Source organism: Nicrophorus vespilloides, unplaced genomic scaffold (genome assembly GCF_001412225.1).
Source record: "Nicrophorus vespilloides isolate i.1.1-1 unplaced genomic scaffold, Nicve_v1.0, whole genome shotgun sequence".
NCBI classification, from domain to species: Eukaryota; Metazoa; Arthropoda; class Insecta; order Coleoptera; family Silphidae; genus Nicrophorus; species Nicrophorus vespilloides.
In genome coordinates, this window is record NW_017095743.1 from 153,545 (window position 1) to 177,605 (window position 24,061).

Consider the following 24,061-nt stretch of genomic DNA (forward strand, 5'->3'; position numbering starts at 1 on the left):
CGTGCCCTTGCAGGGATCATCTAGTACCTTCATTAAAGAGAATAAGCTTCGAAACGAGACCGGCGGAGAAGATTGGGGTGGTCGGAAGGACGGGCGCAGGAAAGAGTTCACTGTTGACTTCACTTTTTCGCATGGTTGAGTTGAGCCAAGGGGTTATTACAGTTGACACGGTGAACATCTCGCACATTTCAATTGATGCTCTCAGGTAATGAGGCTCTTCAAATGCAACGCATAGTTCGTAAATATGATTTGTTCCAACAGATCCAGGATTTACTGCATTCCGCAAGATCCGTTCTTGTTCAGTGGTAGCGTACGCGAAAATTTGGACCCGTTGGAGGAATTCCAAGTGCAGGAAATTTGGTATGCATTAGGCGTTGTGGATTTATCTCCAACCATTAGGCGCATGGGTGGTCTGGAAGCGCCCATTACGAACGGCGGTAGCAATTTATCTGTTGGTCAACGGCAATTGTTCTGTTTAGCAAGGGCTATTCTGCATAAGGCAAAGGTAAACGAATCCTCTCGAATGATTATGAACCCATAAAAAAAATGTACGAGTCTTTCAGATTTTGTGTATTGACGAGGCGACCGCAAATGTAGACCACGCAACTGATCGAGTCGTCCAGCAGACTCTGCGATCGGCTTTTAGGAAAAGTACCGTCATTAACATCGCACATCGAATTCAAACTGTCATCGATTGCGACAGAGTTTTAGTAATGTCCGACGGCGAAATCGTCGAGTTCGATAATCCTCAAACACTTCTGGACGACACCGACTCGCATTTCTACAAACTGGTTAACGCCGAATAATTTTATTAATAAATATGAAGATTTTTTATTTTTTAAAAACAATTTATTTTTCAATAGTATTAATTGTGACTGATATATATATATTTCTAATAAAGTAAATATTTGTAATACAAGACAATCTTTTATTACTATCATTATCATTTATAATCAATAATCCGTGATAAATAACAATTTTAGTATAAATGTTTATTTATTTTATTCAGTTAAGTTAGATTAGCATTCGATATGTTTACACTTGAAGTAAATGATGCATAATGGTGGGTTTGCATTGAATTTCTATTTAAAGAAATACCTTTACCTTCTATTTGTACTTATATTTAGTAAAGTGACTTGTAATTCTGAAATAGCGTGTTGTAATCTATTTAAAATTTTCGCGTTTTCTACATTGTCTACTATCGCTTTCCAACCCATTAGTCGCAGGGCTATTTATATGCGATTTTTTTACGGCAACAAAGAAAGTCCTATTTAATAGATGAAGTCCCTTTTGTTAGAAAACGACTTTGGAATTAAGAATATAAGCAAGGATAAAGTTTTTCTTTTGGATTATTATAAATATTGATTTCCTTTGTGTGTAGCTGCCGGAGCGTAACTGTAGTATTAAATTGAATTATAGCCGCTCCTGTCACAGTAATGAAGAGGGCTTCATAACACTCGTCTGTATTTTATATATAAAAAAAAACGCATTTCCTTAGGAATAAAAATATATGTAGGAAGAATGATAATTTCGCTTTGTTCCAAAAAATTTTCGTTAATTTACAATTTAAAGACATTGAAACTAAAAGTAATAATATAGTACCATATATTTAAATGATGCTATAAAGTGGAACACTCAAAGCTATTGCTTTTTTGTTGTAGTTGTTGTAATATTTCTTTGAGATCAGCAATCGACTTCTTTATACCTATCTCAGCAGTTTCTGCTTCATTTTCTTTCGCATCGATTTTTTTCTAAAACGTTCAGACCGACCTCAATCAGTTGACTTTCCGACTGTCATCGTGATGATTATTTCCGGGTCAGCTTCCACGGCAAAATATCATTTAGTGTGGAAAATAATTAAGATATATTTATTTCATTGTTCGGTGATTCACATTGCCGAGAGAAATGGGTTGCCATGCGTGAAATGAGCCACAAAACAATTGTAATACGCTTCATTATATATGAGAAAAGACGAAAGGTAATTTCTTTGTTATGACATCAAAAGTCAAAATCATGGTTTTATAATTATATATATAAAAAAACGCGTATCAGATTTAAGAACAAATTAGTTTACATTATTCTCTTCTAAAATAAGAATACAAAATTCTGATATAATCTCATAAAATTATTCTAATTTAATTTTTGATCTAATGTTCAAAGTGCATAATATATAATGCTTTTATCACTTCAGTTAAATCACCTGGCAGTTAATTAAGGTCTTGCTACGCTCCCGCCTTCCGCTGATTGTGACAGTACTCAGGTCGCACGTTTAATTAATATTTAATTAAATCAATCCAATGTAAAGTCTATGATGTTCATCGGAAACTTAACATGACCAAACGCTGTTTAGGATGTTAACATGATCCAAGTACATAATGAAACAATAGTTCAAAAGACTCTAAACATATTATAAGAATTGCTCTATTTTTACATAATAATAAAACTAATTGTAACAAATAAGAACTCTTTTAAGTTTTTTTTTTATGTTATCAATCGAATTATTATGGTAGAAATAGTCACATCTCATTAAAGTAAAATTTAAAACTTTAGTTATAAAATAATTAATAAAATTATTATTATATAAAATGGAAATGTACATTAGCTTTTATTAGGTAATTATTTTACTTTAAATATGATCAATTAATTTAGATTTTACTATATAAATGCACGCTATGGAAATTGCACTATGCGCATTTCCGCAGCGATGATTATGAATTCTATTGGAAACGAATGAAAGCGAACAATCGTCGTATGCATTTGGAAAATATGCTCTTAAAGTATATGGATTGTAATATTGCTGTTGCGCAATATTAGTTTGTATGTATACACGAGTGTTGCATGTGAAGAGTTTTTAGCACTCTGACGACCAGAAATTTGTATTGTCCCCGAGCGTGCATACAATAGACTATGTGGGGTAATAAGAGTGAACTCAACCAAATGATGGGATATGTGCGCAAAGTGCAGCGTTACACGCGTGCATAGAAAAGATGCCAATGATACACACACACATTTATATATATATATGTGCCTCCTGTGTAAGGGCTCGCTCGAAGCGAACTTTATAATGAAAGTTCAGGTATGAACCTCGACAGTCTGCACTCTCCTTTTTTTCAAGTGGGTACATACTTTAATGGATTGTTAGCCGCTGATGAAATTCAAGATGTGAAGTTAATAATTGCATGATGCTAATGAACACTCGCACACTCTATTATACATCACACAGTATTCATCTACACAGAAAAAGAATATGAAACAGTCAACTTTTAACTATCAGTCAATTGCGTCTTAATATATAATTAATATTTTAAATCTTAAAAGCAAACACTTTCACTCTGATGTTTTTTTTAAAGAAAAACATAAATATTTGATTTCACCTTGTTTTTGAAACGTAATTTCTTCCGGATTCGTTAAAATTTCGCATAAATTCTTGCATTAAACACGAAATTTAAAAAAAATAACATGAACGATATTAATTACCGAATGTCAGTAAATTTAACCGAACATGACTTTGGCCCCCCCTAATCTCTTAAAGGGATGTACTACAACGGGATATAGCATGTCGCACTTGTCCGTCTTCGTGATCAGATCAATTTCAATATATCGGATGTCTTTGTACGCAGCAGCGAGAGCTGCATTTTCATCAAGAGTGTATGATACAATCAACGAGAGCGACGTGTTGTGAGAGAGCAAAGGCCCTCTGGGGATGCTCGAACCACTATGGAGACTCAATGGAAATCATTAATCGCACATTCATTGTCTCAGATTCTTAATGATTCGCAGCCGCAGATTATTATTATTTTCAGGTTCGGAAAGCGAGAAATAATTTAAAAGCGATTCACTCCGGCTCTGAATGATGCATCAATGAATTCGCGTTTGATTTCCGAACTGACACGTCCATTATGGGATGTCTGTCTGCACCGTTCGAAATTGTTTATATCAAAACACGCGTGCACAGTATATATATTTTCATGGCAAACGAAAATATTTTCATTACAATATGATATGTAATAATGCATCAAAGCCTGTTCACTAACTAACTAACCACCTAATTAGTTCGTTTCCAGTAATGAACATGCGGATCCATGCTACTGTTATCGGGTATTATCCTATCTATTGTTCTTCAACAGATTCACCTCTAATCATTTCATGGCCAACGTCATGTTAAAAAGTGCAGTTAATTGAACGATTACTACATTGTAATTAGTATATTTCTACATAACTAGAATAAAATCTTCAACATTTGTTAGTACCAATATACAATTTTACACATTGCTAATAATTCATTATATAATATCAATAACTGTAGTAAATCTAAATTGTCGCCAATTGTATCTACACTTACACATAATAAAACATTTTTTAAAATTGAATAAATTGAGTAAATCTAAAACGATTATTGGGACTAATATAGTAATACCTCGCATAGTGCGGCTTCATTATTATCCGGTTTGAAAATTTCAAAATAAACTAAATTTTAATTGAGCAAAATAAAAATAAGTACACAAAATTTTATATAATACTATTAAAATACATACATTCTCTTTTTAATATTTTATCGTTAAAATTTATAAAGTACATATTCTACGTAATTTCTAGGTACTTCATGAAATATCTATTCTTGGTTTGTATATAAAATTAACCCTTTCCAGACCAATTTATTTTTCTAAAATTTTTGTTTTGTTTTATTCAAATCTTTATAAAATCACTTCTTTAACCATAAAAAACATCTTACCTGTTTTTTTTTCATTATTCAACATTACCTACTGTTAAAAATACATGTAGCTTCAATTCACATTAGTTGTTTCCAACAGTTTTAATCGTCGAAGGACAAAATTGTATTGAAAAATTAATGATTCCATTTGGAATCACTGAGCTGTAAAGGGTTAAATAGATACGACCCGATATTTTAAGTACAGGTATCTCCCGATTTACTAACAAAATTCTAATTGCTCTAATTTGTTACAAGGACAAAAATTCATAATTTCTTTAATAAAATATAATATTTTTGGAAGATTTACCATCTGTTTATTTGTCGTTTTTTATTAGATAATTATGATGTCTACATTAAAAATATTTGCAAGTATTTTGCTTATTTTAATGTATTTTTACAAATTTATGCAGTCAGTATGGAATTTAACATATATAAAAGTAAAAACCAAGCTAAAGTGTGGTAAGATAAGTATATTTTTAAAATTCCCCCGACTTACAAACAAATTCGACTTACGAACAATCCTTTGCAATGAAACTAGTTTGTAAGTCTGTATTTAGAAATTATTAAAAAAAAAATAAAATCTCATGATCTATATGAACATATTTAAAGCAAGTTTATAAACTTGTTATAAAACATAACTAATTGAGGAATAATACGAATTTAACCAAATACATAAATTAAAACAATGTAATATAAACTAAAGGTAGTTGAGAAGCGGCAATTAGAAACAATATTTATAAATAATGTACACCCAAGAATACGCGAGTGTAATTAAGACGTAATTAACAGTGTACAATGAGGTCCACATTTTCCCATTATTTGAATGGAACATAATTTTGTGAAAAGTATAAATTAGTTTTATGAGAGACAATTAAGTTATCCCGCGTATTTTTCTTTTTTGCACTTCCATCCCCTCTGTTTTACCCGCAATAATAACCGAGTAATTCATAATTGAATTTGTAACTGTTATTTTTTATTATTATTTTGTGATGGTACTTGCGTTTAATATTTTTGATTTTTGTTTCCATTTACCTACTATAATCGCAATAATTCACGCATGGACTGATGCACGATTGCAGATGCTTTGATAGATTTACGAGCGTAACAACAATGCATAAAATGGGAGCACTTCGAATGCCTTTTTGTGCATGCACTACAACGTTTTCATGCATATTTCTTCTTCCGGAAAATCGCTGCAAAAATCGCAAACCGACAGATTGGCTAAATGCTACTGGGATTGTTGATGTAAGAGCCAACAATCCCAGTAGAAACAATACGAGGTGTATATATATATATATTAAAATGCACAATGAATTTGAATAATACACTTTTCCGTGCTCGATTTCGAGAATTCAATTTTCTAATTGGACCTTTGTTTCGGTGGTAAGATAAAAAGCTATGCAAATTCTGATGGGGGCCAGACGTATTGTCTCATGAAGATGGGCAAACACTTCTTGCTTCATTAAGAAAGGACCTCATCCCGCTTGTCAGCTGAAACGGGTTATGCTAAGCCACTGACTGAATCCATTAATTAAATACTATTTTGTTTTATTCATTTACAAAAAAACAAAACGTTGAATTTCCATTAAGATGAGTTGATAATGATAATTGAATATATTATTGGATAATAAACTGACGCATATTAACGGTTCAATTTATAAAAATATTATTTTTGTCACATTTTATTATATATTAATCAAATTTACAAATAATTACATTGTTAAATAAACTTTATCCATTACTTATGTGCTGTACTAATTATATGTTTAGAAATTGTAGAAATTTACATATAATTTACGTGTTAATGTTAAAATAAATATGTACCAATTCAATTTCAATCAGTTTGTTTTGGCAACATATAAAAAAAGAAAGAGTTTTGCATGTTCAAAGCAGTAACAATCTGTTGAACTGGAGCTTTTAGTTGGATTAGAAACGACTTTGAAAAAAATCCGCTATTGAATGCAGGAAGGAAAGCGTACCGGTCAATGTTAAACGGTCGTAATGCGTGTTTGCATTTCGCTTTTTGTGTGTTTGTATTCGTTGTTTTGCGCGAAAGCTCAGGGGTCGAATCGGGATGCGTACTGAGGGGATGGAAACAAGGAACAAGGGCACTATATGGAAGAGATCCGAATCTTTTTTTCATTAATTTTAAATGTTTTCCTTTAGAATAGCAAAAAAAAAAACGCGTGCGGCTCCTCGCATCAGTTTTGCATTCACGCAGTAAAAAGAAAAATATAAGAATAAAAATGCCGAGTGGAATGCAGGGGTAGAGAAGAATGAAAGTGTGCGGATTGGCGTGCGGAGGAGAGAGACGAGGTATCAACAAAAGAATTCGTCGAGAGTCTACCCTGAAAACTAGAACATGTCTCAAAACAAAAGAATGCGAGCGTGTGTGTGAGAGAGTGTGGTGCGTTGTGTATATAGAAAGGGGGAGTCCTCCGGAACCCCTGATCGCGTCCGGCCTAGGTTGAGGCACACACGCTTCTGAACTTTCATAGTCCGGGGAGGAAGAACCGAAGAGACCCATGTGGTAGTTCTGGCTCAGTGCTTGCTTGGAGCATGGTTCTTGCTGCTGCTGCTGCTACTGCCACGAAACAATGAACCAATGAACGACGGAACGGAGAGCAGAAAGCAGTTCTGCCGTTGAACAAACTCGACAGGACGCGCCAGTTGCAAACGCGACGCGTCGCGGTGCAGCCTCCATCCACAACAGCCGCCGTTCTCGTGTGCGCTCTCCTCCAAAAAAAATTCAAAAACGAAGATCGAAAGGAGGAAATAAGGAAGGCATAACAACAACAACATCAACAACAAAAAGCTGTTTCTACAGGATTATGCTACCGATGATCATCAGTGAAAACCGCTCCAGAAATTATGCGAACACTCGTGCAACTGTGCCATAAATTTTCTGATTACTACTGATTCTCTTGTTGGATTTGCAACCTTCGACGTTCCTCTTCGCCGCGACCAATTTGATAAGAAGGTAAATACCAACATTCTGCACGGTATTTATAGAAGTTGCCTTGCTCGTCTCGCTCATAGCCCTGAACTTTATAATTGATTAATCGTATTAAATAATAGTAAACTTCATTGATTCCATTAATCTCTTGTTAACGAAATGTTTTGCTCCGTTTTCATGAATACACGCCATTATGCGCGACCAACTCGATTAATTTAATTTATTTAATTAAATAAATAAAAACAATTTAATGATCGACGTATTTATACAAGCTTATTTACGTATAAATGAGTGCTCTCGTTAAAAATCTACGCTATCGGGGTTATTCATTCATAAGCTTGTAATTATATATGTGCATTTTTTATCCGTTCGTGTTATAATCACAACACTCAGAAACAGTCATACATGTATGCAAATAAATACACAATAAGTGCTATCAACCAACGTATTTCTGCATTAAATCAATTTATTCATTCGTTAATCTTATAAATTCTTCAGAAAAATATATTACTTTCAGCGACCACTTAAAGTTTTCCATAGTAATTATAGTTATTATTATAAATAACAATATTTAGATATTATAAATTATAACTTTTAACAACTTTAATTTTTCCATTAAATTAATTAAACTTCTTTTAAAACTAGTTTTTCTTGCATATGATATGTATAATAACTTTGTTAATTATATTATATATTAATTAATTTGGTCACAACAATATTAAATTAAAAATATTGATAATTTATTGACAACAAAAAAAATATGATAAATTCGATGATGTCTGTGAAATAATATATTGAGTCTTTAAAAACATAATTATTTCAATTAAAAGTTACGAAATGTCATTAGTGTATTTGAATGTGTATTTTTTATTGAACCAGTTATTGCAGCAACAAGAAAATGTATATTTTCAAGAATATACGCTATAAGCTATTAGTGTACTGAGAAACAGAGCGCTTTAAAGTTTTATACAGTAATTAAGAAAAGTTTGAAGTTAACATTGTTACAAGATGAAATGAAACTAAGTTTGTTTCCACAAAAAAAAAAATCGAATTGTCAAAATATTTGTATAAAGACCGCAGTCTTTCTTTAATAGGATTTAATTAAATTATTGTTAAATTTAAAAAGTGAAATTAAAAATGTATGCTGTCGCAGTTGCTTTTAAAAAATAATATTTAGCGTGTGAAACGACTTTACCAGAAGACTTTGTAAGTAAATGATTCATTACGTTTGACCATCAGATGAGTAATTGAGAGAATTTGCAACACAAAGAGATTATGTTTCAACAACGGAAAGATACGATCATATAACTTTTCAAATAAAGAAATAAATGCAGAACAAAACGGCGATAAGTTTTAATTAAAGCTCCGCTTATCATTGATTATTATAACTGTAATCAAGATGTATTAACGATCGAAATAATTTTTTTTTATTTTGATCGAACTTCTTCCCACAGTTCGGGTGTCTTCTTTGATGAAGAGAAAAAGAAATAAATTCTCACGATTAAATTAATTCACGTTTCCGGTGCGCGATTTATTTAGGATGAAATGTGATGTAATCTGATGTATGGCTAAAATCCTCATTTGAGTGTGATTTAATCAAAAGTGGCTTCATAATTTCTTATTTATGCTCGACCATCCAATGCGGAACGTGAAACAAGTTTTTCGTAGTTCGTTTTAGTATCAGTTAAAAGATATTCTAGCGAAATGGTGCATTCTGAAAGTATTCATCACTTTTATTACACAACCACGTTTTAATTCGAGTTATATCTTTTAAAATCTAATAATAATTCTCGAGTTTTCATTAAAAGAGTTTCAACATTAATTAGATTAAACAAAATCTTATTAAGTTATATGTACAACACTATTGCTTTGGTTACACCAATATCTTGGACTGATTGAAACCGGACTAATTGAAGAATTGAATACACACATATTTTGCTCATTTACCAAATTATGATTTTTTTTTTGTAAATTCAATAAATCTTTCGTATATTTATTTAATGTAACGTTCAAAACATTTATAAATATTAAATATACATTAATAAAGCAATTAATTTATTTACGACCGCACATAAATAGATGGACGAGTGCCTTTTATGATTTAGCATTTTATAATCGATCAGTGGTAATAAATAATGCTATAAAATATTGCATTCACAATAAAATTTATGTATTCTGAATTCCATAGAATCAACTTAATTAACGAATTTGTTTGAACATTTGTCAATCGATTAACACAACATTTTTTTAATTTATTAAATTGTCGAATTAATTTGCACAAATGTTTTTGAACTTGAAATCAATATTGTTTTCTCTATAATCAGTATTAGTTAAACAGAAGAAATAGAAACTTAATTAAGCTAAATATTTTAGGAATTTCTCTAAGATTGTTTTTTTTTCCTTCGAAACTAGAAACTAGTTGAATTATAAAGTAACGTAGATGCAGGAAATTCGTAAATTCCCAGAGCATTAATTTTATATCATTATAAACTTTACTCCTTCGGACTTGTCCGTAATCTATTAAGCATGTAGTAAATCGTTCAAGTCGTCCTACCATAACTAACGACGAAGCAAACTTGCAGTTGAAGTTCGTTTGGATACTAGACTCGCTGGACACTAGGGATTCCCATCTGAATGAACTGATCAGCTACAAGTAACTTACAAAATGATGCAAATATAATGTATATAAAAATAACATTTTAGGCAATTATGTAAACAAATTTTGTTGAAATTTAATTACTTTCAACCTAGAGTATATTTTCTGTTGCTTTAGCGTGATTTGAGAATCGAAACTCAAATAAACTCGAAAAAAATTCAAATTAAAAAATAGAAAAAAATAACAAGTTTCAATTATTATTACTGATTTATTCTTAATTCTACTCGAATAAGTTGAATAAACAATAAATATAATTTTATAGCTAATATTGTAAAAAAAAATCTAAATATCTTTGAAGTTATTATTAGTATGTTTGTGATTCATACAAAATTAATGTCATACACATGAAGATGACTTTTATGATGATATAAGTTGATTTTCTTATTTGCATGGAATCTAATTTTGTACAGGGAAACGAGGATTACGTGTAAAGTCCAATCCCGTGTTGAATTTTTTTTTGATCTTCCAAAACGAAGTCCACATAAGATGGGAGGACGTGTTTCCTCTAATCTTTCATCGTACAATTATAGCCGGGGATTTCGGACAGCTCAAGAAATTGACTGGTTATAATTTACATAATCTCTTGGAAATCCGCTTGTTCTCTTTGTTTCCTCCCACAGGAACAAGGTAGAAAACAGCAGGAGGGACTAAAATTGAGATCCACAAGCGGCGCGGTATGTGTGGTAAAGTTCACGTCGGCGATAAAAACGAAATTTTACGGCAGTGCGATTGAAATGTTGAAGAATTACAGACGTTTAGGGGTACCTGCTAGTAGTCGCTGTCGTTATTTGTATGCACAGGATGATGTGTTTGGTATATCTTCGCTTTGAATTACCAAGATAAACAAGTTGCCGAAAATAGGAGAGGAGAGAATCTGGTATTTTCGGTGCACTAATTAACCCCGGCCTCTGTCATATGTCGATGTTTATTAAAACGGAACGATATGCATTATAACGAAGAAGCAGAAGAAGGATGAGGATGAGGATTGTGAGAAGCAAAAGCAGAAAGAAATGTAAAAGGAGACGGGAGAAGACGGCTCCCGTAAACTTGTTTGTAGAGAAACGGCAAGTATTCGCGCTCGACGAAGCCGGAGCAGCCGAAAAGTATGTTGATTAAAAAATGCGAAACGTAAAATTGCAAGTATGTAATTTTAATTACTGTTCCGCGAAATTTAACATACTGCATTCGTTTTTATTCCTTTGGGGTCTCGAAACAAAGAGAAGATCCAAAGCGGTAAATTGAATTCAGTTTCATTCTTTTTCCTACTTCGTCCTCGCGAGCGTCCTTTTTCTTTTTGTTCCTTCCTCTCCTAGTTGCACTCTTCTGTCCTCGCAAAGGGACATAAAACTTACAAAGATTGGACTTTATTTTATGCGTGCCCGGCAAATTGAAACTTGAATCCGCTGCAAAACTAGCAAATGCAAATCAGATTTCTGTAGTCCTAAAACGGCGCTTCTTTACCAAAAGGGCTCAATTTAACTCGTTACCTCTTTCACTATAACTATATGGTGTTCTAGTTTTGTTTTCCATTTCCTTCATCTTCATGTTTTTATCTCCTTAATAGTACAGTTTAACATATGCTTTGTACTTTATACATATTTTCATGAACATAGTTAAAATGAACTCACCGCAATATATAAATACATTTTAATATTTAACCATATTCTATAGTCTAACTAACAGTTTATCAATACAAAAAACAAGTCAAGAATATATTTATTTTATAAATAAAATGTATTGTGTAACAATATACAAAGGGCTATTGACCGCAGTTAATGCATAAATATTTTATTATATAAAACAATTCATGATTCATATTAATAATGCATTTGGTGCGAATATAAAATAACTATCAATTCGAAAATGAAACTTAAAATTGATACATTTCACTGCCTTGACACCTTACGTGAGATTTTGTTTGTTTGGCAATCTGACCGCGGCTTTTAGCTTATGAACTAACATCCTTTATAAGAAAATCAATTTGAAACTCGATACTGAACGTATTTATAAGAGTCATGCTGTTTTTGTCATTATTGAAGTTATAAAATTTTCGTGTGTGATTGAATATGATAGAGGGATTGCGGCAGGCAGCTCTCTCGGCCGACTTCATTTGATAAAATCTTCGAAAGGATCGTCCATTCAGCGATGAGTGACTACATTAGGGCGCGCGATGCACTATGACTGAACTCCATTCACTTATGTTTCGAACGTGACATGCTGGTATATAGTATATATCATATCACGTCTGTCATACACACGACGACGACGATTCTGGTACCAGATAAAACCATTCAAGATATATACCTTATCCTTACACAAAACCTAAACGATTCTATCACACATATTAACAGATTTTTTCTCTATCATATTATATAGTTTATTAATTTAATAGTAACGAATAAATTGAACATCATAATTCAATTATTTTCTTTTCATTAACATTGTTCCTATATTTTAATCACGAAGACATTGACCTGATGGTTTTTTGGTACGAGACTTCAGACTCATTTTGGCTTGTTCGTAAATGTAAATGTAACTTGTATGCTTCTAAAAAATGTGAATGGGTGGAATTCATGACAGTTGAATTACGAATTCATGACTGCCTACGAAAGTTAAATATGTTACATCAACTATAAATGATTGAACTGTTCACAAAACTAAGAAGAAGAAGGTTGCAGTTATTTGCAGTGTCAATAGTAAATTCATTTGACATTAAATAGAAAATCAAATTGTTTTTATAAGATAAATTTGTTTGTCTCATTGAAAATTAAAGCATAAAATAAAAACAGTTTTTTTTTTGTTGTAATACTTTTAATATTATTGATTTTTTTATACAGCTTCATAAATTTATAGCATATTATAATTATGTAATTCTGCGAAAGGATGTGAAGCGAAATCAGTGAGTTTTGGAATTTTGACAAGGCAAACAATAATAACCTTATTAAATTAAATGCGTCTTTTTGAGGAGAGGAGCGGGAGCGGGAAAGGGATGAAAATACGAAGAATTTAATTTGCAAATCCCTCGCGATTGGATTTGTTCAAACATAAACTTGAGCAGTTGAAGATAAATAATCTACTGCTGAATATGCAGCCGAGATTTCATTAAGTTTAGTCTAGGGAGTTTATTTATGTTTCGAGCCGCAGTGTGCGACCTCTTTGTTGCCAACAGATTCAGAATAAAAAAAAAGAATAGTGGTTCCTAACGTCGAAGGAAGAAATTTTGCAATGATTTATTATCATTTTACTGCTAATAATGAAATTTAATCAATTTGAGAGCTCAATTAGAGTATATTGCTTCGGCAGATCATCGATTCCTGGCAGCTATAAACTTTCAGTCATAATTTCGACGGAGCTTTATACCTTTGTGTACTACTATCTTCTCGTACTCTTTCATTGGAACCGTTTTATTACACTGTTATATGCATTATTCATTGAAATAATGCCATCGGGAGTGTTAAGTGGATATCCTGAAATCAACTATTTTATTGACTTCGTACTTTTATAAATTGACCTTTTCACATGTTAAATATAAATCAATATTTAGTTATATACATTATAATTTCTAATTTTAGTATATTTAAATGATTAAGTTATCTATATATAAATTGAAAATTATATTTTATATGAATATTATTTAACCCTTTTGTCGAAGCAACAATATCTATTCTAAATTATTAAGACCAGCTGTGGTCAAAGCTCTAGGGGGTTGTATTTGTATAGGATACTTATTTGATTTTTCTAGTTCCAAACGACAGATTGTATGTTTGCCTCGTAGATTATTAGGGGTTCGATCACCCTAACAATAAATTATTATAATAGATGTTTTGTAATTGAAGATGTTTAAAACAAACAAATAAACTATTTTCAAATCTACATACAAATTAGTAAAAATAATTAATTGTTAATTTAAACTCGCTTATTAAAATTCGTGCAGCTACATTCTTAAGTTGCGCAAACTTGTTTTTTTTTTCATTGGATTTCGGTTATATATAAAATATCTTGTGTATTGCTTTTATAATTTTCGTAATTGGAAAATGTTCAATTTATTACAGCGAATATGTTCCACGATCTTGTGTAAATGTAAGGCAAAACGAATTTGGAAAGAATTTAGGGTGTGTTGAGTGCATCGTGAAATCGGACATTTTATTGCCGTCGACCTTTATCGGCCGAGACTCGCACTGAAACGAAATTAAATTTTTCGATGCTCCTCATACATAGTTGCATGCAGTAAATCCTGTTAACTTGTATCTAACTTTGTTGTCGATTCGACCACATTAGCAAACTACAAACGAGCCATGAAACTGAACTTTTTGAATGCGGCAACGTCTAATTATACACTTGATTTATTTACAAATACGCGACATTCCTGATCTGCAACTGTATTCGCCGTGTATTAAAGCAATATTAAACAACTCAAGTATTTATTAACAATTACCTGTTGTAATGATTCATGTGTTTTCTAATACATTTTTGTTATGCTTCATGCAATAAAAATATTTATGTTATATTAAATATTTTAATTTATTGTTTTCTCTCATTTATGTAGTTCCCAGTTCAATATTCGATCCAGTTGCATTTCTAGGTATTAATAACATTAGCGCTATTGTTGTTGATGTTTACTAGTGGACATCAACCCTTTCATGGCATTAATGATGAAATCATTGTATCGACTAACGTCGGTCAAAAGCTTATCTGTGGTAACTGTACTGAATCGAATTTAACACAATTCACTTTGCAACAACAGATTTCATTCAATCTAAGATTAAAATGTCGATATATTTATAGAAATCATCAACATTCAATTAGATTCGCCTGATTAAATTTGCAAAGTTCGAAATGTGATATTCCATGGGAATGAATGTTCGTTCATCTATTTGAGTAAGTGTTCATATAGGACAGATGACCAAGAGTCAGCCGAGCGCAAGTTTTCTTCGGTAATGAAGCTTTGTGACTGTTTTAAAACTTTCCTCGATCTCTATTTGTTCCTTCCACCGACGGAATTCGAGACGCGAAATTGGGGTCCACAAATGGCACCGAAGTTGATACTTCTAATCAGTTAATGCAATGAAATTTGATATAATCATCGAAATACATTCTAATCCGCAAGTTCTGCAACGCCAGACTATTATTAAATCAATATATCAAATTGATCACAATTTGCTCAAACAAGTTTTGTTACGGTTAAACAAGAGAGATTAAATTTATAACTTTATTATCAATATTTAGTTGTAGATAAAAAAAAATTGTAAGTTTTCTTGAAAAAAAAACTTTATTTCTTTAGCTTTTCCACTAGCTTAACTCATTTGCATTTCCACAAGTATGTGTCGTGTCTGAATATTCATCCCTGCTGGAATACATATATAATCTTCATCGTTTCAAATAGTTATCATCCCTCCGCAGACTCTCAAATTTGAATCACCCTCGGGTTTTAAATTTTTAAGTGGATGTTTTCAGAGAAGTCATGCACTGCTGATGCGTGTTTTTTTTTTTCATTCCTGATCTCAACTCTGCAAGCGTTTTCATCCCTAGAAGATTTAAATCGTACGCCTAGCAGACCTCAACGTGCATCAAACGAGGGTACATTCTTTTCATTTTTATACTTTAATCATTTTTTAAATGATGATACTTTCGTTGTATAATCGCATATTTAACACAATTGTTTATAAGCTTAATATAAATAAATACATACTATAAAGTATGAATTTCTGCATTTATTATTTGTAAAATGGTCTAATTTGTCGCGAAATGATAACTGTCACGAAATGAATGTGTCAAAGTGAAGAAACGCTTATTACGTCTAATTTTTCAATAATAATGCTGTCAATGTCTAAAATGCTAGGAACATTAAAAAACCTCTTTGCAAAGATTTTATAATAATTTAATTGAGAATTCCAAGCACTGTTAATTTCTGTATAATTACAACCATTTTATCAGATTTAAAAAAAATGTTCAAATGTTATTTGTGAGGAAGTTTTGAGTAAATTAAAATATTGTTCTGTAGTGGATATCTATTTTTGTTTTTAGAAGCCTATAAGAACTTTACACAAACAGTTTACAAAATACTAACAATGAATAATATTGTGACAAAGTAATATACACATAAATTTTCCAGCAAATCACTTAGTGTTTTATCAATTAGCAAGTTCAAACGGCTTTGTTTGACTATTGATATTAAGAAGACTGTACGCTTCTATGTTGATGTGGTTTTGTAGCCTCTTTTGATGGGATTTTCCAAAGCTAGATTTGATCCGATTTCTAACCGACTCATTTCATATGATATTATTTCTAATTTGTTCAAAATTACTAAAATATACCTATAAAAAAGCAACTTTCGAGTAAATGAAATTAAGTAAGAAAGTTAATTTAATATTGATGAAACAATAAGTTAGTAATGTTTTTACTTTTGATTTTATAGGTAATTAAATATAACGCCAATTAGCAAAATCTTTGTAATAAATTACTTACATCTCTGTGAGTGCATAATTACGAGCTAATATAAACGTATTTCGAATCATTCGGTGCATTAATTAATATAGTTTCGTTCATGTAGAAATTCGCAATAAAAAGGAACGCAACTTTTAATTAAAATTACTTTTCCGTAAGTTACCACACCGTATCATATATATTTTAATTATGTTTCCATAATTTTTTTTTTATTATATACGTACACACATACGTCGGTTGCCTTGTAATTAGATGAATAGGGATAAAAGAACGCCCTTTGATGTTCGGTGTGGGCTATACCTCCATATACTTGTCTATATTATATCTTTTCACAACCATATTTTTTGTTTTGTTCATCACTGAGATTATTAAGCTGTTAATTACATATTGAGTTGAGTTTCGAAAGTCAGTTGAAATTCACGATGAATAATTTAGTACTATAGTATTGATATGGAAATTGGTATTCGTTACGACGACGAAGCGGTTATTAAAAAAATATAATTTTTAATCCGTTTAAGAAACGTGCATAATGAGTTTTATCCAAAATAATTCATAAATGTTTTTCTGAAATTCTGTTGTATAGGAAGCTTAAATATTTACTGATTTTCTCATGGATATTTGTAGATAAATTGTATTTATTATAGGGGTGGAATCATAATCCCATATACAATCTGTAAATCGTTTATTGCGTAAAGAAAGGCGCGTGTGCACGTTATCCATGGCTTTCGAGGATTTACATGATTTTTTGTATTAATTGAATTGCTTAACAATATTTATTCACCCTTAATAAACATATATTTCAGTATTACAATAACATCAATATATTATAAACTTATTTATTATTATTCACTTAATATATCTTTATACGAGATTTTTTTTCAGGATTGTACTGAAATTAGTAATATGAAAATCACTGCTCTAACTCTAACGTTTCAGAATCACTGCAACTGATTCTTCGTGATGATTCGCGAACATTCGTGTTTTATTCAACATTTTAAAAAAGTGTGCAAAACGCTCTCTTTTCGTGCCCAAATAAGGATTGTTTAAACATGCGCAGCTGCAGGCAAATGAGTGACGTTTTTGTGCCCAAATAAGGTGATTTTTAAAATAAACACTTAACATTTTTTCTTTAAGAATTTATGTATTATTTAAATATTTCGTTTTTAATATTAGATTTCGCTCAATAGATTTAAAACCAAAATCCTTAATTTTCAAGTCCATTAATCGATTGGTTTACATTTGAATAAAGAAAATATCAACATCAAAAAATGGTTTGTAGGCTGACCCGAACGATAGAACCAATAGAATTGTTAATAGCGAAAAAGCCTCCTGTTGCCAATCCCACGTTTAGCGTTTGGCAATACGATTCGCAGCTGCAACAATATTTTTATGACTCTCTTATCTAGTCTTCGAAATTCACACTTTTTGTAACCCAATAAGGATTGTTTGAACGTTCAAATAAGCTGTGATTCGTCATGTCTCAAACACACATTTTTTTTTGCTAAGATGATACAAATATGAATAGGAAAAACTATATTTTTACATTACTTTAAATAATTCATTGAACCTTAAACTTATTAACAAAATTATAAATTAAATGGTTCTGTGTTGGCCTCATCGCGGAAACTTACATTGAGTAATACCGTTACACTATAGTTTCTAACAATTGGCGTCGACTGTGGAGAAGACTAAGATTTAAAAGTATTCTTTAATTAATGTAATCTATGCATCGCTATGAAGAGAAAACAATCGGTCGGATTGAAATGCAATCTGTGTATACATACGTTCTCATTGTATGCCAATTGAACAGAAAACTAAAATTAATTGCGTATCGTTAAGGTCATCGCGGGGTTTTTCATTATTCATCAGACGATGCTAAATGTGTTTGTAAATAGTTCTTTGTCTACGAAACAAAACCGCGATGGGAATGCACGGATTTTCTTCAACTCATAATCATTATTTTATTTACTTTTATTTTATAGAAAGCCTCGTTTTTTTTTGTGTAAAATCTACAATCTTTTTGACGGGGAGATTTCTAAATAAAGAAACAATAAATTATTTACCTTAATACGCGTAGACGCCCTTTTTTTCGTCATCTTCGTCTCTTTCCTTTTTAGTTAAAAATAGTGTCGAGGTTTTGGGTTTATAAATATAAACTGTATTAAAAATAAACAGATTACGAATTCGTTTTGCCGTTTTTTTTTTCTCTTTCTGTTAAATACATTTTTTTAATAAGTTATTATAATTTTAATCGAGTTTGGTTCACACGAATTTTGGGCGTTACATAACGCTATTAAATTATGTAAATGCGCCGTGCTAATGAGATGGGTAATATGAATATATTAATGTGTAACATGTGTATGTGGAGGAAGATTCTTGTGTGTATGGTTTGAAGACGATTAAAGCGTCAAGTTGTAAAGTTAAATGTCTATTATGGAAACTGTCAGGCGAGAAAGATCGAGAGTGTTTTTCTGTGCTTTTTTTAGGTGGCAAATGTGTGTACACACGCAAGATTTTTTTTTTGTGTATCTTTCTTTATGATAAATAGAATGTCTTTCGTGTGACCGTGGAGGTTTGGCGCCTATGCGATGTCTTCCAGAACTAATTAATTCATAAATCAAACCTTCCTGTTGTACACTTCCCTGCATGCGTTATTTCACTATGTTCCAGCTGTGACATTAAATCATTGTACAACCCCCTACTCCTCTCACTATATCACATCCTCTCTCTCTCTCTATTGCACGTCTTTCAAAGCCCTCTTACGAATCATTATGCACCTTGTTATTGCGTAAAGCCGTATAAATTGGATGGAAGATATCGTCAACCTCGCATCCATGTATCCTTTGTTAACTACTGAAAAGGCACGTGTATTCTGAATATTCAAACAGATATACGGGTTTTTAACAGTTTCGTTAGAAGCAATGATTCTCAATACAACAAAACATGTAAAATACAAATAATGAAAATTATAGAAATAAAAACACTACTAACTTTTGAAGATGTAACGGCACAAAGAGCAATAGCTCACAAAAGGCCACAAAATTAATAATAATAATACAATGTAACATAATTAACAATCTAATAAATAAATTTAAAACTGAACTGAAGATGTCTTTTCAGATTTTTGTTAACTACTGAAAAGGCACGTATATTCTAACAGAGATACGGGTTTTTAACAGTTTCGTTAGAAGCAATGATTCTCAATACAACAAAATATGTAAAATACAAATAATGAAAATTATAGAAATAAAAACACTACTAACTTTTGAAGATGTAACGGCACAAAGAGCAATAGCTCACAAAAGGCCACAAACCTAATAATAATAATACAATGTAACATAATTAACAATCTAATAAAGAAATTTAAAACTGAAACTGAACTGAAGATGTCTTTTCAGATTTTTGTCTCCTGATGACAGATTGAATAAAAGAAAATTATATATTAAAAACGAAGTTTGAACAATTAAAGAAACCAAATTTTGCTTAACGTTTTAATGAACACTTAAAATGACTATTTTCATTTAATTCTAAAAAGACATACAAGAATTTAGTGAATGTAAAAGATTTTGTTCATAATAATGAAGATCCATGTATGAAAATTCATTATCTTAATATGTTTATCAAGTACTATTACAAACCTGTAAAATGTAATAACAAAATGCACGTCAGTTTTACTAATTTAATCATAGTTAATTTTTGTTTCTATAGGTTTTCCTAGTAATGTTATTGGCTGAGAACAAACGCTCACACATAGTAATAACAAATAATTGACACATTATCTATGGTCATAAATGAGAATATAGAGATACAAAGATTGGCATTTAAGAAATATTCGATTTGAAAAGTCTCTAATACATTAAAAACATATATTAGTTTAACTGAAGGTAGTTTTATTGATCGCTATTATCATTAAAGCAAGCTTCAATAATGAAACTTAGCAAACATCGATCCCAACGAATTTTTATTGTCTCATAAAGTTGACAAAGTTGCAGAACGCTTTCAACGGTTCAAATCCGTTCGCATGCAAACAATGGCAGTTTGTAAAAGGTTACAAATCGGTGCACGCCTGTGTTTACAAAGCATAACCATAAAATTAATACTAAATCACTCTCGATGCGATTCCAACACGTGATGTAGAAAATCGGACTACGAACATATACAATATGTACAATATATGTATGTAACTGGGAACTATGTGTATATAACTGAATCCGTAGGGCCCATTGTTGCAGCCGGCCGGTCACGAAAATTAGTTTAAATAATTGAATATGGTCTCTATTTTTTTTTTGTCCCCGGACGGTGGCCAGTCGTACGGAACATTGGCTCAAAGTGTTATTTAATTTCACCACTCACGATAAATATACACTTTAACGTCCGCAATTATCGCACGCATATCGAGTGACCATTCAAAAACACATGAGTAATCCAATATAACGAAAACAGAAACACATCCGAACCTTTGCATATCGAATTTATTGCTTCATGTATAAAAAAATTCAATGTTTTGATTTATTTAAATTTTCTTCATGGAAACATTCACATTAAATGTGTAATTGCGACGATGTAAAAGAAGCAGTTAATTAGTAATTGAGATGAAACTTTCAAAAATTAAATGTTGTAATATTAATATATCCGCAAGATAGTTTGGTGGCTGCCGCCTCAGTCTGTCCATTATTTAATAAATTGGCTCTTTTATTAGAAAACTTCGCATAAAAGGACTTTCATAATGAACTCGCTTGACTGAAAGGAACTCGTTCGCTGCGCAACGTTAAAAAAAAAGAAGAAGCGAAATACAACAAGGATCGAATAAGAAGAAGCCGACGTCTAAATAAACACCCTCGAAAAGTTTCGCGTCTGTCTATTAATTGAAGCGCGCGCGGCACGTCACAATTCAAACTTTTCGGACAATTTAATAAGGATTTGCATGGGCGATTAATCTTCGGTCGAGTAGGAATATCAATCTTCTGAGAGGCTCGTAAAAAGGAAATAAGTACGATCGGTCGCAAGTAGAAAGAAAGCATTCCGAGATAATGCCAGTTAAATTTCATGTTGGTTTAAAGATCACTTAACGCAGATTAATGTAAGGCCGTGTCCTGTTTGATTCGCATACGGAGACAAAGAATTTATGACCCTGGACCACGTACTAAATAACCCGTGTCCTTTCTTTACAAGTACCACTACTAACCACTAACATAAAAATAACAGCGTAAAGACGGAGCTGAAAGTAATTCGTTGAACCAAGCGAACAACAAAACTAACAAACAAACAAAATCTGAAATCATTGAAATATGAACGTGACAGGTTAATATTGCAGTTTTCAATTAAATCGAACCAATTTTTGTTTATTTTATTTGCTGCAAACATAGATTTTTGTTTTCCATTTACTGAATAGAAAAATGTCAAGTGTTTGCGTTTGATGTAGTGTGAAATGTTGTAAACCTAGGCTTACGCGTCTACCAAAAATAAATGTTTATTAAACGCTTTATATACAACAGAAAATTTCAATTGCAAAATTATTCCTAGAAAATTTTCTGATCTTTAATTTCATAAATCCTTTAGCAAAATTGAGGCATAAATTGGTTTAGTCATTAGATTTCCATTGTTGTTGGTGTAAACTTTGACTTTGTTCTGTTATTTACCGCCAAATAAATTGATACATTCCTGTTAATTTAAGTTAATGATTACGATCAAGTTGTTTTCCGGTAATTTTCTGTTGCGAAAAAGTTTTAATTTGTTAGAATAAAAATGAGTTATTGTCGAGTGTTTAAAATCAAACATTTTATATTAATATAGGGTATTCTGTGATATTAAACAGATGTTCTGACTATCGGTGTTTTCATCTGAAATCTTTGTAGTTCGAGTATATATAACGTTCAACTTCTGTAACATAAAAATAAGAGCGTAAAGACGGAGCTGAAATTAATTCGTTGAACCAAGCGAACAACAAAACGAAGAAACTAACAAACAAACAAAATCTGGTATCATTGAAATATGAACGTGACAGGTTAATATTGCAGTTTTCAATTAAATCGAAGCAATTTTTGTTTATTTTATTTGCTGCAAACGTAGATTTTTGTTTTCCATTTACTGAATAGAAAAATGTCAAGTGTTTGCGTTTGATGTAGTGTGAAATGTTGTAAACCTAGGCTAACGCGTCTACCATGTGTGGTCTGCATATACCTCTCTCTGTGTGTGCACGTGTGCATAGGGGAGATTTATTCAAATCGAGTGCAAAATAAAATTTATATGTGGAAAAATGTGGAGCGCGGTCGGAATTAAAATTTATCAGCGTATCAAATAGCGTGAATATTTCAACGAAAACAAACATATAAAATATCCAAACGTATAAATTACATTTAAAAAAAAAAATATCTTTCGTTATGTGTGCTCATGTGAATTTGCATAGGCATGTGTTGCAGGTATGGATAAAATGCACGCGATTCAGACACTCGTTGTAAATGATATTAGTATTTTAATAAACTGTGGGAAATCATATTTGATACGCTTTTATACTGTATTTACTCAAATCCATCACTCTTCCGTTATTCTCACTTTTACATACAATTGCTTATTTTGCTATAAATTAAAATAATTTGATTCATACGCACAAACCAAATTTTATTATATTACAAAATTTCACCGTTTTTTTTTTTGTAATAATTACAGAATATTGCGAATTATATTATATTTAATCGAAGTCAAATAATCAAATATGAATAATTTTTGTTATTGTTTATTTAATAATACAATATGCTTATGTTTACGTTTTCGATGTAAATATTATATTAAATTTCATAAAATATACAAGAATCATTTATTTAATGAAGTATGAAATATTAACAATGTAAATATAAATTATTATTAAATTTAGTCGGCAACACAACTGGCTGTAATTATTAATTAAAAAAAAATGTTTAAATTGTAATTTGCATTTGCAGTAAATGGTGACGATATTACATACATGCAGAGTAAATGCAATTTCACCGGGAGGAACAGTTACCCGTTAATTCAAATTTAATTAATTAATATAAATTGTTTATTTATTATGATTTACAAAATACCCATGCCATCAAATTTTCGTATAAATTGATTCTAGAATTCAATTTGAAGTCTAGTTACAAAATCAATATGGTAACTGCAGAAATTGCGAGTTTCTTAAACTTTTTATTACCAGTTGTAAAAACTTGATATATAATATAAAAAAATAAATGTTTATTAAACGCTTTACAAACAACAGAAAATTTCAATTGTAAAATTATTCCTAGAAAATTTTCTGATCTTTAATTTCATAAAT

General features: G+C 31.2%; 1 protein-coding gene across 1 annotated transcript in view; it reads left to right on the forward strand.

Annotated features, from left to right (window-relative positions):
• The window catches only part of LOC108562054 (multidrug resistance-associated protein 7), a 7,885-nt gene extending 7,015 nt beyond the window's left edge, over positions 1–870 (forward strand). Inside the window, exons 16-18 of the mRNA XM_017920244.1 lie at positions 14–205; positions 262–505; positions 564–870. Of these exons, the coding sequence (XP_017775733.1) occupies positions 14–205; positions 262–505; positions 564–806 (679 nt within the window). The 3' untranslated portion in view covers positions 807–870. The remainder of the gene's footprint in view (positions 1–13; positions 206–261; positions 506–563) is intronic.
• Positions 871–24,061: the final 23,191 nt, after the last annotated feature.